The 18,190-nt window shown below is 37.6% G+C and overlaps 1 protein-coding gene across 3 annotated transcripts in view; it reads right to left on the bottom strand.

Moving 5' to 3' along the window:
- RASA2 (RAS p21 protein activator 2) overlaps positions 1-18,190 on the bottom strand; it is a 45,524-nt gene that overhangs the window by 16,421 nt on the left and 10,913 nt on the right. The window contains exons 3-9 of one of the 3 annotated variants that reach the window (XM_059855356.1): positions 17,372-17,475; positions 16,251-16,345; positions 12,237-12,313; positions 5,560-5,643; positions 3,654-3,726; positions 2,349-2,425; positions 862-960 (exon numbers count right to left, since the gene is read on the bottom strand). In XM_059855356.1, coding sequence (XP_059711339.1) covers positions 862-960; positions 2,349-2,425; positions 3,654-3,726; positions 5,560-5,643; positions 12,237-12,313; positions 16,251-16,345; positions 17,372-17,475 — 609 coding nt within the window. Of the gene's footprint in view, positions 1-861; positions 961-2,348; positions 2,426-3,653; positions 3,762-5,559; positions 5,644-12,236; positions 12,314-12,775; positions 12,875-16,250; positions 16,346-17,371; positions 17,476-18,190 lie in introns of those variants that run through there. The other 2 variants (XM_059855357.1, XM_059855358.1) reach the window with 2 other exon arrangements.

The following is an 18,190-nucleotide window of genomic DNA, read 5'->3' as shown; positions in this document are numbered from 1 at the left end:
GTTCAACATCCAAGACACTTGGAGCCTGAGGTGGGTACATGGAGCAGAGCCATAATGGTTCCTGGCCAAGACCTGTGTTACATTTAGCTCCTATTACACACATCCTTCCCACCTGCTTTTCGTGTGGATATGAAAGCGCTTCCTCCATGCTTTTTCCTGTACTGAAAGGTTCACTAAAAGCAGAATGTTTTACACACTTGGAGGCACTCAAATCCCTTGCACTCATGCCTTCCTGCTGCTAAGCACCTGGGACAGCAAAGGAGCTAGAGATGGGTTCCTGCTTCCAAAAACCACAGAAAGGAGGGTGCTGAGATGTCCCACACAGAAGTGTTTCTTTCCTGAACTCCCTTCATACCTCATGCTTCCAGCTCCTGTGCCTGCTCCCCTGATATGATGTTGGGCAGGTTCTAGAAGATACTTACAGAGTGTCCCCAAGGAAGAAAAAAAAAGCCATACTTAATGATCAAATAAACTCCCCATTGGTCATTCTGGAAGTCTGACTTAGGAATTGAATTATGAGTGATGCAACTCTGAGAAGCTCCAGGTTTGCTGGGTAGGCTGAAGAGATCACTGAAATCCAGCAACCTGACCAAAAGACAGTTACAGTCCATCTTCCCTTCACTCTCCACACTTCCTCTTCAAACACCAACTACTCTGTGACTAGGTGCAGACATGGGGAAGAGCAGAGCTAAATATGCCTGCTGACAAGGTTAATTTATTGAGCAGGGAAACTCTAGAAACATGTTTCACCTATTTAGAACAGGAAGACACAGTTTAAAGAATAGGTAGAATAAAACATATCCTTTGCAAAAAAAAAACATGCAAGACAAGCAAATTCACTACTGAACCACCATTTCTCACCATGCTTGAAATGAATCATTTCTTAACACCTTCACAGGAACCTTAATTTCTCCTAGAAAGATGTCTTGTACCAGATTCCCATTATTCCATAGGTCAACCCTGAAAACAAGAACATTGCTTAATTTTCTTTTCTCCCAGAGAGAAATAAGCAAGTTTACAATAACTGCCTTACAGCACTAATCCACATGCATGCAGGCAGCAAATGTTAGAAATCTCACTCCATTCTAAATAAATCAAGACTCAAACAAGTGGCTTATTAATCCATAAAGAACAGATAAAGAAACAAACAGTGAAAGTTAAGACTTGCAGACCTTGCATCAGTAAATGAAAGTGATACTGGCACAATGTACAGGTTCTGCGCAGTCTCCACCCCCAAAACTGTGCACATATCTTCTCAGGTAATTCAAGTGAACTTTTTAACCAACAGATTTAAATATCTACCTAACTGCTAGAGTCTGGGACACTGCAATGCCACACCAACACATGCGCTTGTTTCTCCAAGCAGCAGCTCGTACGCTTACAACCTCCAATGGAATCCGGCTCCAGACATGCACCCTGGGCTTGTCTATTACTGCTTACCTCTCTGACATGTCTGACAGACAGCAGTTGTTAAGAACAAAAAAAAAAAAAAAAAAAAAGAAAAAAAAGAAAAAAAAAAGACAACTAGATTTGTTGGGGCATGACTATTTTTCTAAATATATTTGCATCTACAATGAAATATACAGTTCTAATTAATGAAGCTAATAGTTAAAAACACACATACCAAGTTAGTTCTATAATGGCTATGTGGATTAACTGCTAAATTATTCTCCTGATGCCTATTAGGAAACATATGCTGGCCTAGAAGGCTTTCTGTCATTCACCAAATTTGGTGCATGTATGTGCAGGAGCACAAGAAAGAAAAAAAACTGAGTACAGGGCTCTCTGCAGTTCTAACTACATTGCATAAATACAGAAAAATCTGTTCTGAGGGTAAAGCAGCAGAAAAGGGGAACATACTTTGAGTATTCGTGTTTACAAGGAAAAGATGAAAGACAAATGTTCCGTTAAAAAGAAAAGTGAAATTGTAAGAATCTCATAAAAGAGGCTTTCTCCTCTTTTTTAATTAAAACAGCCAACTATATTTTAAACTACAGACTAGGATCAGGTATGCTGGTATCCTTCAGTACAAGTACTATTACCAATATTCTGCCCAAATAAATATAATTTGATATAAGGTACTCATACCTCTTTATTCACAGGCACAGGAAGTTTAGGCTGCAAGATACACTCAACCACTATTTACTCCAAAACAAAAAAACTCATCTTCAGTAAGAAATAAAAGTAAAAAAAAAAAAGAGAAATTTTCTATGTCATCTTTTCTACAAGTCTGATCAGTAATTCTATGGAGCTACACTAAGATAAAAGAGGTATTTATTGTCTTTATGATAAAATATTATGATTTATTATTGATTCTATGAAATCACTTTCTAATCCACATAACTCACCTGACTTCTAGTTTCTCAATATCTTCTTCTTCCACCTGAAACTGGGACTTTTTGGTGTAACTGCTGGACCTGGTTACCTGCAAGCAAATTCCTCCTATTAACACATTTTTTGTATTATGGATATCAAAAATTAAAGAAAACCCTCCCTGCCTCTAGCATAGGTAAAGAGCTACTGCTCCTTATACAAAGGAAAAAGGTCAGTTGGCCACAAAAACTGCCTTTTCCAGAAAGCAGGAGAAGATGGGTCAAGAAGGGTTCATGGTGGAGCCTACTGAGGGCAGATAAATGAGGGAATTACAGTATAGATCTATTACAAAAAAAACAACAAGTAATATGACATCAAACTGGCAATTTTTTTTTTCTTTCAGCATGAGCCCTATGAAAGCACTGAAGTTAGTTCTGAAATGTTTAAAGAAACAACAAATAGGAAACCCACTCTTCTTGCCCTAGTTACAACACAATCATAACCTCCCATCTACACTTGCCTCATTTCTTGACTGACTGCATTCTCAATTTAACTCCAATAAATCATAAGTCAAAAAGTTACCAGAGTGGTTTGGATCACATTTTTATCCTTAGATATAACTTCTTAAGAAATCATACTCAGTATTCTTGAGCAGGTCAACTGAGACACACACAAATTGAAACTGTGCACTGGTATGAAACTGTTTCTCACTCAAGTCCCACAAAAGGATTTATAAATACACAGCAAATTATAATGCATTTGAGGCACATGCAGTAGTTGCACTCCTTCCAACTCTCAGTACTGCTTGATTTAAATGCAAATCTGATTTTTATTACTGACACAAATCAGATGAAAATTTAAACTCATAGTTTCTTTGTGAGATAACTCATGTAGAATTGAAATCAACTCCTAAATAACCACAAGGCTAACTTTTAAAAATAAAATAAACTTTTTTGGGTATAATCACTATATTACTTTATTAATTAAATAAGTTGTTCGGGTTTTTTAGGTCAAGCTTGAAAATATTTAAATAGAAGTCCATGGGATAGGTTAAAGTTATCTCAGAACTCCAGGTGGCAACAAATGATATATAAAGTGATACAAGATAGGGAATTACCTTCATATATGTGCTTGTGAGAAAGTAATTTCTCACACAGCAATTGGAGGAGAATGCTATTGTCTGGCAGACAGAAATTTAAGTATGTCACCCACTTACATTTGAGAGGCCAGTTAAAGCTCTTCAATTTGCCTGAAGAGAGCTTTCTGTATTAGGTATTGCTAATATACCTGAAGGATTGCATAGAACAGATAAACAGGAAGAACAGCACACAAAAAGTTACCTCAAAATAAAATGTTTCGTTAAACTGTGGATTGCTTGTTTTCTTCTTAACTTTGGTCTTCTTTTGGTCATTCCTGTTCCAATGTGGTAAAATTTTTACCATAGAAAACTTAAACACACAATTATAAAGACATTCTATTGTCAAGAAGGACCCATGCATTTAAGTTAAAACATTTTTTGTTATTCTACAATTCACTTAGATCAATGAGGAAAATCTCAACATGAAATTAGTTCATCTTCACAATACAGTGTAGAGCTAAAATTTTAAATGCTGTGTCTAGCTAGCCACGCATCTATCCAACTCAAAGGCTGCATTTAATTTCACAAACAGGTAAAACTTACATATATTAATTAAAATACATGAACAATTTCTAATGCATTTAAAATTTAAATTTCTTTACCACTGCCTGAAGGTAATGAGCACACTTTTCCTTGTCTTGCTCAACTGCGGTTTCTGTTTTTCCCACCCTCTTTTGCTGGTTAAATACCCACTACTTCTTTACAGACAGGGGCTTATACCCAAGACACAGCAGGTTTTCTTTGAAAACAACTGCTGCTCATGCTAGATATGAAGCAGCACAGGGTCAAACAAAACAACTACCCCACTTCCTTGTAGGTTGGTTTTGGTTAGTTTTTTTGGGTTTTTTTGTTTTTTTGTTTTTTTTTTTTTTAATAAACAAATACAGTTTTATTTCTTTCTTTATTTAGCAAAGGGCTGTGGTAAATGGCTTTCCAAAAGAAAGAAATATAAAATACGTGAGAAAAAACAGACAAGGGAGAAGAAAAAGTGCCCTAAGTATCAACTTCCTATTTTCAGGCACTGGACATATAAATATTCCAGTCATGGTACATGAGTCACACATGCATAAGATTGGAAAATCTCAACCAGGAATTCCTGTCAGATTTGCACATATATTCCCATACTAACAGGGTAAATCTTTTGTGGGATCAACATTCTCCCACTTCCATCCACACACAGGACTCAAACAGAAAATGTATGTCAATTTACCTTCTTTGCCACTTGGCCCCGTGATTCCTAAGTATAATGGGTGAGCCTCCCTAGTCCTCTTAGGAAAAACCCAAATAAACAAACCAAACAAAAAACCCCCCAAGCCAAAACTAAAGAATGTGATCATTTATTACCAAGGATCAAAAAAAAAAGCTCCATGCAGAGCTTACTCAGAGACAATCCTTCCACAGTCTTTAAGCCAAGCAAGTCTGGTACAACACATCCTGGCACTGTGCTCACAAAGGCAATTCCTCAGCGCAGGAAAAAGGAAAGGGTCTGATGTGGCAAAAAAGAAGCAATTGAAACTTATCCATCTCATTGGGCAGGGACTTGCCCATATGTGGGCAATGTGTGGGAATGTGTGGGATGGGGGATTTTTCTTAAATGAAAAAACCCAGCAGTTATTGAGGATGACTGGTCCCAAACAAGGAGATATCTGAACTGTGTGGAGTTTGAACACAGCATCCTGAAGGTGTTCCAGAACCTCTCCTCTCTCATCTCCTCCCAATTACTACACATCTGCTGCAAAGAAACCCACACATTAGGAAAAACAGAGAAGAGAGGAAGGAGAGTGAGCAGCTGACTGTATCATGACATACAGGAATTTCACATAAATTAACAGGAAGTACAGTGCAGAAATCCAGTACAAAATGTAAGAAAGAACTGAGTCATAAGTGGCGCTTGACTAGTGCAAACGATTCACACAGACCAAACACCATCCCAGTCTTGAGCATATGGCAGGGAAGGGAGAGAACAGTATCCATGGAGATGTGATGTACACATGAGAGCACTGGAAGATTTTTCTGTGTTTTAAAGATTTTGCCTAAAACTATGACTTTCTTTTCTAATTCAACATCACAGTATTTTTAGATTTATTCATTTTATACTAAAACATTACCTGGAAGGCCCCACGAGAGAGACTGTTGCATAAGGATCACAATTCTGTCCGTTTATAAGAGGCAACCCATGGCACTCCTTTATGCTACAAGGAAAAGGCAAACAATAGGTCAGTGAAGCAATTATTTGGCTTCAAAAAAATAAAATCCAAACAATGCTTTCTTTTTGAAAACTTTTTGACCTGCTATATAACACACAGATGTATCTGTACAATGATTCAACATGCTGCATGTACCTGAAGAAGATTTCTAGATGGTAATACAAAATAATACCCAAGTATATAATCAGACTTGGGGGCTCTCTGAGAACAAAACTCTTGGAATTGCTTTGATAAAGACACTGCAGTATCACATATGAATAACAAAATCCTAAGTAAAATGAACTGCTATATGTTAGGAAAAATTGCAGATTTCATTAACTTAAATTTCATTTCTCAAAGCCCACAAAAAGCTATCTAGCCTCAATCAATGGCAGTAACTATATCTGGAATGCATTGAAATGGATTGAAATATTTAATTTTGGATAAATTATATTCTGAGTTATGCTAAGAAATGCAAAGTGAAATCCTGAAATTATATTTAAAATTAAACATCTGAAACTATTACAGTATTTAGTTCTAGCTCTATCTTGGAAATAGTGCCTAAGGTTTATTTTCAATCTTTTTTCACAATAGAATGTTCAGGGTTAAATTACCATCAAGGTTAAATGACCCTTTTAAAAATTCTGTTTTCTTCTGTAATTCATACAGTAAGTGGTAAACTGGTGTTTAACAGGTACACAGGCACACTGTTCAGCAGCCCTCATGCAAAAGGGACATGATGGTTGTCAATTAATGCTCAGGGAGACAGAGAAACCTTTTCTGGACCTTTTCTAAAGTCTTGCAATCTTTGAACCACCACAGCAGCAACACAGAGCTGGGTCAGCAATCTGCCTAACCTTCAGATGCTGCCCACATATGAGCATTAACTAAAAAAAGCTGGAACAACTGAAGAGAAGCAGAGGAGTTTGTAAATTCATAGCAGAAACCGGACTTTCTAGCAAAATGATGCTCTAATGTAACCATACACACTGTAGTTTAAGTCCAGAAAGATTCTGCAGATTACAAAATTTCCTAAGATCTGAATGTTGTATTCATGTTCTCTTTAAAATTATATATATTTTTAGCTGTATTGCAGGAATTTAACTAAATTAAAGCAAGAAAATTTCAATTGTCATAATTTGCTAGTTTGACTAAAATCCAAAACCTAGGCAACTTAAGGAGAAAACTTTAAATTCATATGAACAATTATGCAAATGTTCTAATATCATAATGTGGAATAATAAGTTGTGTAGATCCAGTGGAAGTTATGTAGCTGCCCACATTTTAAAATAAATGCTTTATGTACTGTAGAAAAATGTTGTTAAAAAGAATAACAGGAGCTGCAAATTCAAACACAAGAGTGGAAACAACAGACACTAACACTCCTGTGCTGCCACAAAACCCCACCCTCTTTGGAGTATGCACAATTATAAACCAGATGGTATTTCCCCCCCCCAAAAGTCCCTTTGTCTTAGCCAGTTCAGGGAACATTTAGTGCTGAACCACTGCACAATCATTTATTTTTCTTCCAGTTATCAAGCACGTGGCCTTCAGCATTTCAATAATTTTTGAATCACAATGAACGCTACAGTGATTTCAAGCCCACCATTTAAATGGGTTCTTGAAACATCCAGTTGTTTCATAAGCATTAATTGATTCCTCCTCCAACACATAAGTGGCACAGAAGAGTGGCAACAAAATTAAACTGTCTAGACTTTTCAGTCATTTGGGGTATCTGATGTGAGGCAGGACTCTATTCTTTCAGCCTGATGGGCATCCTGTAGCATAAAACACCCTCTGCAGCTCCTCAGGCTTTGCAGCTTCAGGTGTGAGTGCTGAGTGTTCCTATAAATCAGCTGCAGTTTGAACCTCACAGGAAATTCATAGCAGATGGATCAGCCAACCTTGTCTGAAGAGAATTCAGCTGTTTTAACAAGAATTTCTCGTCTTACAGTCTTTGACATGATCACCAAGCTCCTGGATTTCTCTAGCAAACAGATATGAGTCTGTGGGACTTTCACTTACACAGCTTGTTCTGTTCTCTTGACCACAACATACACAAACTAAAGAAAGGCTTGTTTGTGATTTCCTGCAAACTGAAAAACACTTTACTGACAACTTCACAGCCTTGCAGCAGAACTAGAATCTCTGGACTCATCATATGGATCTGTCACTTCAAGTTGATGTCATGCTCCAGCTGGTCTCCCTGTGGAGGCAGCTCTAGCACTCCATTTTCACCTCCTGCCCAAGCCCCAGCTCTGCTGCCAGCAAGTACAGCCTGCCTAGTTTATTAGACAGCCTGCCCTGGTCCAACACCTCCCCTGACCATCAACTCCTAATATCCCTGAATCTCTCTCTTCCACATCTATTAGGCACAAAAATTTCTTCCAAATTTACCTCACCTCCTCCCCTTCCATCTCTCACTCCAAGGTAGCCAGTCAGATCCATCCCTTCAGTCTGCAGGTACTGCCTGGAGTCTGCTTTAGACACATATGTGACAGCACAGCCAAGTCAGCTGAACTGCTGCTTCTGTTTACCACCCTCACAGGAAGCTTTTAACCTAAAAGCCAGTTGTGAGTTTGGGAAACTGAATCACCCTGTTCATGCAGGAGCCCTCCCAAGCTCCAAAGGCAAGCAGCCATTAGGGATAGGAAGCCATTAAATCAACTCAGCACTACCGAGCTGGATTGTTCCTCCCCAGGGACTGAGCACACTGCACTGAATCATTGCTGACACTTTTAAGCTACTAAACAAACAGCCTCCAGTAAACATGTTTAAAAATCCTGAAGATGTTTGAAGTGGCTAAACTAGAGTAGGCTTAACAGAAATGGAAAAGCTGGAATGCAAATGAATGGAATGAAAAAAACCTCACTCAGTTTGCTAGTCAGCAAATTTCACAGGAATACTGCCTTTCATCAAAGAATCAGGCAAAGTGCTTCAACTGCAGTCTCCTTTAAAAGGAAAACAACAACCAAGAAATCCCAGCAAAACCACCAACAAAATGCCAGACATCATGACCAATCAAAACCCAAAATAACATTAAATACACACTCCTATTCTGACAACCATAATAAATACATTAAAAATAACACAGTAAAAATATTTCAGCTTTGTCAAATCATTTCATCTACCTAACTAGGCAGTTGTCATTCAAAAGGCATAAATGGATAGAATTTGAAGACACAGACAGAAACTTAGAAGCCTTTTATTTTATATTTTAGACTTCTGTATTCTTATGTGCCGTCTAAGCAACGGGTAACAGAACTTTGGTTCTTTTCTCCAACTGCTGCCCTGTTCCAGTACAGTATAAGATATGATTCAGTTTTCATTAACTCTCATCTCAGTAGTTTGTTGTGCAAGAGGAGTTTCATACAGGAAATGAGAGCCTTTCAGATATAACCGGCATATATTCAGCTTAAAAGATCAAAGTAAGTCCTTAAAAAGACCCAGCCCACACTAAACCCCCTCAGTGACTGACTGCCCACCATTCAAATTAACTCAAGTTCTGCACAGGCAGACACTTCCTAACTGCAGCCATTAATATCTGTAAGTACACTTCATAAAAACTGCTGTGTTTGCTAGAACAACTTAATGTGAGCAGACAAAGTATGAACAGGACAGTAACAAACTGACAGGTCAACTGGAGAGAGCATGGTGTCTAATTCATTTAGAAAGATATGTGCAGTGAAGTCAAAATCTGGCTGTAATAAACCATTTCTGGGCTTTGAAGTATTCACACTGTAGATACACAAAACCTTCTTTCAGAGCTGAAGGGCTGTTGATCTCAGAGAAGGCAGGTGCCACCACTCAGCTGCCTAATTTGCCAAGAAACTGTTCAAGCATCATCTATTTCATCAGCAGCAAATAGGCAAACAATGGCCATGCAAACTTGGTCTTAGGGACTCCCAGCAAGACCTGCAAGCATGTATTTGTGAAATGTGCTACTATACACACCACTGTGGTTTCAAAAAAAACCAAACCCTGCGTCAGCAGGTAATCTCCTGCACTTTTCCTCCTCCTCATTCACACATTAGAAAAGGAAGCAACTCAGAGACAAAACAAAGCTTTAATTCACAGTCTGTGAGCCTAACTGTATGAAACTTACCAGCAAATTTGCAATTAATACAAAAATTATAAGTAAAATCAGGGCTTAGCCTGCTCTACACGAGCTCTAAGACAGTCCTTCACCAAAGGAAGATTAACTATGCTTTATGACAAAAAGAAGCAACTAGAATTGAGTTTTTAAATCAATCCTAATGATAAAACTCATCTACAAGACCAGCAGAAAAAGCTTCTACAGGCATGTTTACAAACCCAAATCAACAGGAATCCATTACCTAGCCAGTCATGGTTTTGGTTTAGCCACAAGATGACAGGGGACTCCAGGTAATGTTCAGAATCACAGCCTTTTAATAACTTGCTATTGTGTGTGCACTTAACACCGCGTTTAATCTTGTGTAATGAAAGTTGGAGCTACTACTTGTCATCTTTAACTCTCAGGGAATACACAGTGGAAATCCATTAGCAACTTAACTATGCACAGAAGCCAGTACAAGTATCTAGCCTTCTCCTATCCTAGAAAAAAAATTCACTGGTGAAGGTTTAAAAGCATCTACTTTTCATTGCATTGAGACCCATTAATTTGAACATGAAGTAAAATATTGCTCCTGAAAGGCAAGTATCATAGCCTGCATGTCAAGAATTATTTTTTCAGTGATTTTTTTTCCTTTGGCCATTATTTTCCAGTTTAGAACAGATAAAGAAGAGTCAGAAACAGACAGATAAATTTGTGCCCACTCCTTGTCTCTCTTTTATTCTGACATGGTTCTGCTCCTTTCTATCTTTCAGCTTTGTTAAAGGAGTTTCTAATTCAATGTCTTCTCACGGCCTGGTGACTAGCAAAAAACATAGCAGGAAATGCATCACTTACTAATTATCATGGGAAATTTACAGGACAAGCAGGGTTTTAAAGAGTTTAATTTTCTCTTTAATACTCCCACATCTATTTTCTGTAAGTTCCTCACGCTTTAACATCAAATCTCAAAAATGCCCTCACATCCATTTCTATAATACCACATTCAGTGAGAGATTTCTTATTTCACATACTCTCACAAGTACATGCAAAATACATTAATGTACCATGTATTAGTAATGCAGTAAATTATTTCAATGGCAGTAGCACGTGTGGTAAAATTCTACTAAACATTTTGAGTTTAAGGAACTCCAGTGCATTCCTAACCTCAGCCAACTGCACTGATGTAATACAGCAGTGTCTAACGCACAGTCCTCTCCCACATGGCAGTGAGTGGGTGAATGCTGCAACCAAAAGAGAACCCTGGCTTCCTTTTGATCAATTATCTTCGTCATAAAGAGATCCTAAGAGAGGGCACAGTGAGTAAACCACTTCCTACTCAAAACTGCAATCTGCAACAGTAACTTTCTAATGCAACTTTTCTTCATCATATGAAAAATCCAGGCAAGGTTTTAAAATATAAAACCCACAACACTAACATGAAGTGCATGAACATATAAAAATATAACATTTTCTGAAAATTAAGAAAGTTGGGAATAAAACACAAAGTTATAAAGCTCCAGCCAGCTTTTGGTGGTGAATAGTCCATGGGGAAAAGCTGTTCTAATTCTGCTTTGTGCTGCAAGTGGGATACAAAAATAAGAGCAGCAGGACTCCCAATGAACCATGTTGCTACCCCGCTATAAAAGCGGACACATTCCAAATTATCTTTAAGTAATAAAGATACCTTGATGTCCAGCAAGTTCCATCTTACCTGAATTATGAGCCTAAGCCACTAAGCCATCACCAGTTTCTCTAGCTTAGCTCTACCACAGAATAGCTTCCCCCTCATAACAAGCTAAAGAACAGCAAACAGACCACTTTGCTGGGTCCTGCTCCAACTCAACTACCCATCTGCGTCTAGAGAGTTGACAAAGACAAGGACATCTTAACTTCCTAAAGAAAATTACATTAGCAAATAGACAAAAAAAAAATTGTTTCCCTGATGCTCTTTGATATGCTGTAGCATTTTTACACTTCAGAGCCAAAATTAAGTTTGGTAGTGAAATCTCCTCAAGTTGCTGCTAAGAAGTTTTACTGAAATGTGGCAAACATGCTGTTACAAACCATAACTCCTGTACTTTGTTTTTCTGTAAGAATTTCTTATCATGGTTGACTGGAAGAAAATAATTCTGAAGCAAAACTAGCAATAAATTTTACCATACCAACCCCCAAAAAATACCACCCACAGCAGTAATTCAGTCAGTAACAGCTATACTGCAAGTTCTGGCTGTCAGCTGCACTGCACATTCCCAGCCTTCTCACCACACCAAATTCAACTGGAATTCCAAGACACTAATCCTAGTAGTTCCAATAAAAGCAAGGGCTTTGGTAGCAGAGATGAGCAGCAATGAAAAACTTCTGGAGTTCCCTAGACATATACTCATCTCCTCATAAGGCAGATTCCAAGGAAAGTCCCATAAAGAGAAAAATGCTATTGGTACTAAGAGGTGCAGTATCAGCAAAGACAAATCCCATAACATTCTAACAAACAACCAAATATTAAAGGATTTATGTATTTCCTTACTGTACTACTAGTTGCTGGCACACAGATCCATTGTCTGTTATCAGTTCATTCAGTTTTAATTCAAGGTGAACTTTTCCCTGAAAAAAAAACAGGAGAGAAACACAAGTAGTTTTAAAAGCATTTATTTAAAAAGTAGGAATTAGAACAATAATATAGCTAACAGTTAGAAGCTATTTAAGGTTATTCCAATGTTACCATTTGAAGAAAATACCTCACCTAAAGCACATATCCTGCAAGTAGAGCATGATGGATGCACTTGAACTTTGAGACAATGCCCTAGAGAAGCACCATCTCATCTGAAGACAGCACAAGAATCAGTCAAGCCTCTACAGATTTAACACCCACAAGTACTTCTTCCACCATGAGTAACTACCAAGAGTCTCAGCTATTTTGTCCCAAGCATGGGATGAACCCTTGCACAGACATGAATTTCTGAACACTTCAGGAGAAAGCTCTAAAATGACCTTGGATTCTGAAGGCAGGTAGGTATACCTAGAAAACTAGAATGGCATGCAATAGCCATAACCAGCAGCACTTACTATCCACAGTGAAATCCTGTCCATCCCACCAGACCAAAGATAATCTAGAAACGAACTGTGCATCCCAGGGCAGTTTTCAACCATGTCACGAAGACTGCTGACGTACTCAAGGAAAATAAACACAACCAGAAGAGAGGAAAAGATGGCAATAATTGCTAAACCCAGCTTCTTCCTTTTCTTTTTCTGATATGGCAGGATGCGTTCAAGAAAAAGAATCCATAAATTATGGAACAGCATGGATTAACTTCAGAAACCAGCAAGGGCCAACCTACTGTACCCTCTCAATGAAAGGCTCCATAACTTTAAACCATGATATGCAACTTTTTTGGGATGACCAAAATTTATTACTTAAATCTTGCTCCAAACAGCTACTGCCTGAACAATACCTGCTACTCCTTTGGGTGCCTGGCTGTTCATGCTGGCTTTTATATCTAAGATAGGCACACACTGCCAGAGTCTTTCCCCTAACAATGTTCTCCTTGGTATTCTCAGACTTTGTTTGCTAAATGGAACATCAGATGATACCGGTCTGTTCACAATCAAAATTCTCAGAGAAGGGTTCTGGAAGGTGATTTGCAAGAGTGGCAAAGGAAGCAAGTCATAATCTGAACTACAGCTTTGCCTTTCTGCTAAAATGGAAGCAAAACCCTTAGCTGACCTTGCACACATTTCTATAGCACTTATGTTTTGACATAGAACTGCAATGTTTTTATTGTAAATCCCCTGGGGCAAAGGCTGCATTTCCCTCTCTGTTCGTCACATGGGAGGAGAAATGAAGCTTCTTTTACAAGGCAGTTCCCAACCTAACTGCTTTGGGATGCCTGCCAGGTGTTTTGCAAACTGTTACTACAGGGACAGGAACACAGGTACATTAATAAAGTATTTGTCAAGCAGAGAAACTGCATTACAAAAACAGATTTACAGGATAAAAACAGGATACCGAGAAGCATGCCAACAGCCTTACAAGGCAAAGTTTTTGAATGACAAATGAAAAGACAACCATTATTAAAATTTATTTAAATAAGTGACTTCACTTGTTTTAGAAAACAGATGCTGTGAATGGCCTAAACATCTTCCATTTGCTTTTAAAACCAAAACCCACAAACAGTGTTTTACTCTTAGCAGTAGGAGTAAAACAGCACATTGCTGCTCCTGAGAACTACCTGTGGATGCAGTTTGCTCCCAGCTCAGTGCCATGATGACTACAAAAACATGGCTCTAAAGAAAATATTTCCCCAACATGCATGGAGGGTTTTAGATTTTGTTTGTCAAGAGCAGTGTGATGGTTTCCTAAGGTTGCTGATCTGCAGATCTGTATCTGAACTTCTGACATAATATGCAACTGGGTTTTAAATGTGGTTGTACAGAAGGCTGGTTTATTTACCTAGTATTCTCACATTTGTATTCATTTTTCAGGAACTAGTGAAGAAAGGAAAAAGTTTCAAGAAAACAAGATTAATATGAACCCGTAATACTGTGAACAGCAGCAAAACAAAAACCAGCTAATATCAAAACACAGAGAAGAGCAGCTGCTTTCTAAAAGTCTCCACCACTAACATTCCTGGCATACAGGCTGCTAATTATACCAAAGTTAACCTGTAATGAATAGATGTATATAAAAAGTACACTTTTCTTGAAAAAAATGCAGATGTATGGAAAACCCCAAAAATAATCCCAACCAAGCAACTGCAGTGTCCTGTGCATATTCATGGAACACAAAATACTTTTCTGCTATCCTATGGCATTGCACACATCATAAATTTTGGAAAATACTCACATGAAGGGAACCAGAGGAACAAAAAATCAACTACATGTATGGTGCCATGAGGAAAAGAAAACAACTTTTTTTTCCCTTCAAACTGATTTACCTTTATAAATATTTCATGAACTTTTTCTGCACATGTACAATACAAAAGTCTGCTACTTTCAGCCATGTCCAGCCCACAATCTTGGACATCTCAGAATATATTTCAGTACTGTATAGCACATCCAAACCAACAAGATTTCAGCCAAATGTGGCAGATGGGAACTGGTCTCAGCTATGCTCTAAAGACTTTTATGGAAAAATAAACCAGGACAGGAGAAACCTACCCAAATGCCTTGACTCAAGGAAAGATAAATATGAGGAAGTGTCACGCAGGACTGCGCTTTGCATATCACAGTTATAGAAAAGTAAGAGTTTACATTCTGCTGTGAGTCACAAAGCCAAGGAAAACTATAAACTTTTTATTTCCAATGTGTAAGAAATCACTACATTCTATTAATGGAATGGTCTAACTGAATTTTCACATACTCATGTAGCATTATGACAAAATTAATACCTTTCTCAATACATTTTTATGACAGAAAAAACATAGCAAGCATGACAATGTTTAAGTCAAAGTGAACACTACCTTTCCATTTCTATCTGGAAAGTGCTTTCTAGAATTTTCAGAGTGATTACATTAAAGAATTCAAAGAAGACAGTGTGTAGCTGGACTAGATGATCTCTAGGTCCCTTCCAAATGAACCATTCTATTCCATTTGACTATAACTGAAAGAGAACTGATTTTAACAGAGAAGAGGAAGTGGTATTCAGATGTTTTGAAAATCTGTCTTCATGTAAAGCAACCACATGCCCTCCTATACCCAAGAGCTGCAGGCTAAACTTATGACACATAAATGAATCATCAGTGGAAATAATAAGAGAATTCTGTGCACATTCAGATCTTGTAAAAGTAGCCAGGATTCTCCCTACCCAAAGGGACTTTCAGGTTACTAAAAAGATACAAACACTGTCAAGTCTAAGACTTTTGCCCTCAGGCAAATCTGGAAAAAACCCCTATTAAAATCTACTAGTTTATCACAACAAGAAGGCTAAGAGATGCTAAAGAATTCTGCTTTGTTCTTGAAACCAAAAAGAGAATTGCTACAACTTCTAGAGCCATCCCACTTTTACCTATTCCTAGAACAATCTCGTTTGAAGAACCGGAACCACAGGCTGAAATAAAACTGTGAAGTGCAAGTGGTTTGATCCTGAATGCAGGAAGTGTTTCAGGAAAAGATACATGAACACAGCACAAGTATATCCAAGTTTTGAAGACTGACCATTTTAATGTCATACAATCAGCCATTATTTCAGTTAACAGCAAAGATCACTAAAAAAAAAAAGGTAGTCAAGAGTTTTAGGATCCATTCATGTGCCTCAAGTACATGACCCCTCTTACAAGCATTTCAGACATCAAAATACTGTTAAGACATTTCCAAGCAGTTGCTTCATGTCTTCTGCCAGTTTTAAGTAAAACGAGGAACACCACCAGCTTAGGTGTAGAGTGCATTGTTCCCTAACCAAACTGAAGGCACAACTGCCTCAGAAATACCAATGTCAAAATACAGATAACAAAACCTTATCTCCTACAGCTCAATGTAATCTTCTACCATCATCTCCTTATCTGTACTTCACTTTCAAAAAGTAAATGTGCAATTTAATAGTTACCTGAACCTCTGAATTAGAATCAACAGGTTGAAGCATAAACCAGTTCTCTTTTCCTGTGTAGTTGCATAAATCTTCTTTTTTGATTGACACCTTTCCTGAGGGAGGGTGGCAGGGGGGGAGAGAAGGAATAAATATTACCTTCATCTGAATAGAACAACTATTTAATTATGTTTGAAAATTGATTTTTTTTCCTAAACTCCCAAGTTTTTCTTTAAATTTATGATGTTCTATGAAGAACATAAAACAAGGAATGTTACGGGTAAGTAAAGCAGAAAACAGCTTGCAAAAAGCCTGATGGCATTAATTATTATTTGTTATCCTGGATATCACCAAAAGGAAGGTAAAATAAAGAACACACTTGAGGCTGGAAATAACATAATAGATTTGGGAGAACAAAAACGGTGTTCAAGAATGCTTAAACAGGAAACTGAAGTAGATGCCTTTTACTCTTCTGATTGCTATTTGGAAAGCTGTTATTATATCAAATTATCTGACATCCTGGTGCAAATTATTTCCTTCCTCAATTCAAGTAAAGCAAAGGCTTGTTCCACAGCAGACTATTAGAGTTTTGTAGCAACTGTATCCAAAAAGCAGCTGCAATAAAGTCATTATGCAGTGGAGAGAGAAACAGAAATCTACCTCCCGTGATTTTTCACTTAAGCTACACAAGCTCCTGCCAAATGCTTTGTTAAGTCACTAAGTTACAGGTTGCACTGACAGGGAAAAAAATTATCTACAAATGATTTTAAAAATTATTCCACAATTGTAATTATTGTGGAATGATTCCACAATTTATTCTTTAAAGATCTGTAAGTAGTGACAATTATTCAAATATTCCAATGAAGCAAAAGTGGAGAACAAAGAATTTTTTAAAATGTATTCAGACCATAATAAGACTATAAAATGTCCTACTAGCCTGAATAACAAAACATATTTTAGTATAACAGAATGAAGCAAGGAAACAAAATCCTTATTTTCAAACTTCAAAGGAGCACTTAAGTGTACTACACACAGTTTTGAAAGATGCTTCACCAATAATTGTATCCTTAATCCTACAGATAATGCTACTGAAAATAACCAAGTACTCTGCCAGATGCAGACAGCACCCCACAGACACTTACCTATACGCAGGTCCTTTTGTAAAACACTTTTATCATAAATGTAGAAGGACAACCACTGGAATGTTCTTGGAATCTCAAAGTAAAACTCCTCTCCAAAATAAGGACTGAAAAGAAAGATTTGAACTTAAAATAGAGAAACACTTTATGCAATTTATATAGAACATGAACATCAAAAAGCTGCATTTTACTGCTGTCCCAGCTCGTAGCCCTCAGCACTTCACTGAGCTATGCCAAAAACCATTTCAACACAAGAGCACAAAATGACATGGCAATGCCTTCTGTTAGGGTAAGAATCAGAGCACACAGAGAGTGGTGTCTCCTCTGCAATTGCAATTCTATTTTTCTGTCTTGAACTTATTCTAGCTGGTTCTCTAGACTTCCTGAGACATGCACAAGTTTTGTTACATTTTGTTATTCAGTACATGATTAAACTACATTTAATCCAAATTCAATTTAAACTTATTGATTACTTAACTAACTGGCATTTGTTTAGCTCTAACTTCCATGTCAAAACTGCTGCTTTAAGATTCAGACCTGTAAGAAGTTATCACTAGAAACTGTAAGATAGAACAGTGAAAAAGAGAAGCGTTAATCCCAAATACACACCATCTTCCTCATGCCAAAACCGTCACCACATTTCTCCATCTAAAGAAATCCAATATCATGTTTGCAGTTCACTCTATTTAACTGCCATGTGCACAGCCCTCTACAGAAAAAGTCTCTGGGTTCCTCTATGCTACACATATTTCATACAATGTGTTGGTATTTCACTCCCAGAACTGGTACTCTCAATAAAGTTAAGGAGTACTTATTGATGTA

This window comes from Haemorhous mexicanus, chromosome 10 (genome assembly GCF_027477595.1).
Source record: "Haemorhous mexicanus isolate bHaeMex1 chromosome 10, bHaeMex1.pri, whole genome shotgun sequence".
Classification (NCBI taxonomy): Eukaryota; Metazoa; Chordata; class Aves; order Passeriformes; family Fringillidae; genus Haemorhous; species Haemorhous mexicanus.
This window is presented reverse-complemented; position numbering and strand designations above follow the sequence as displayed.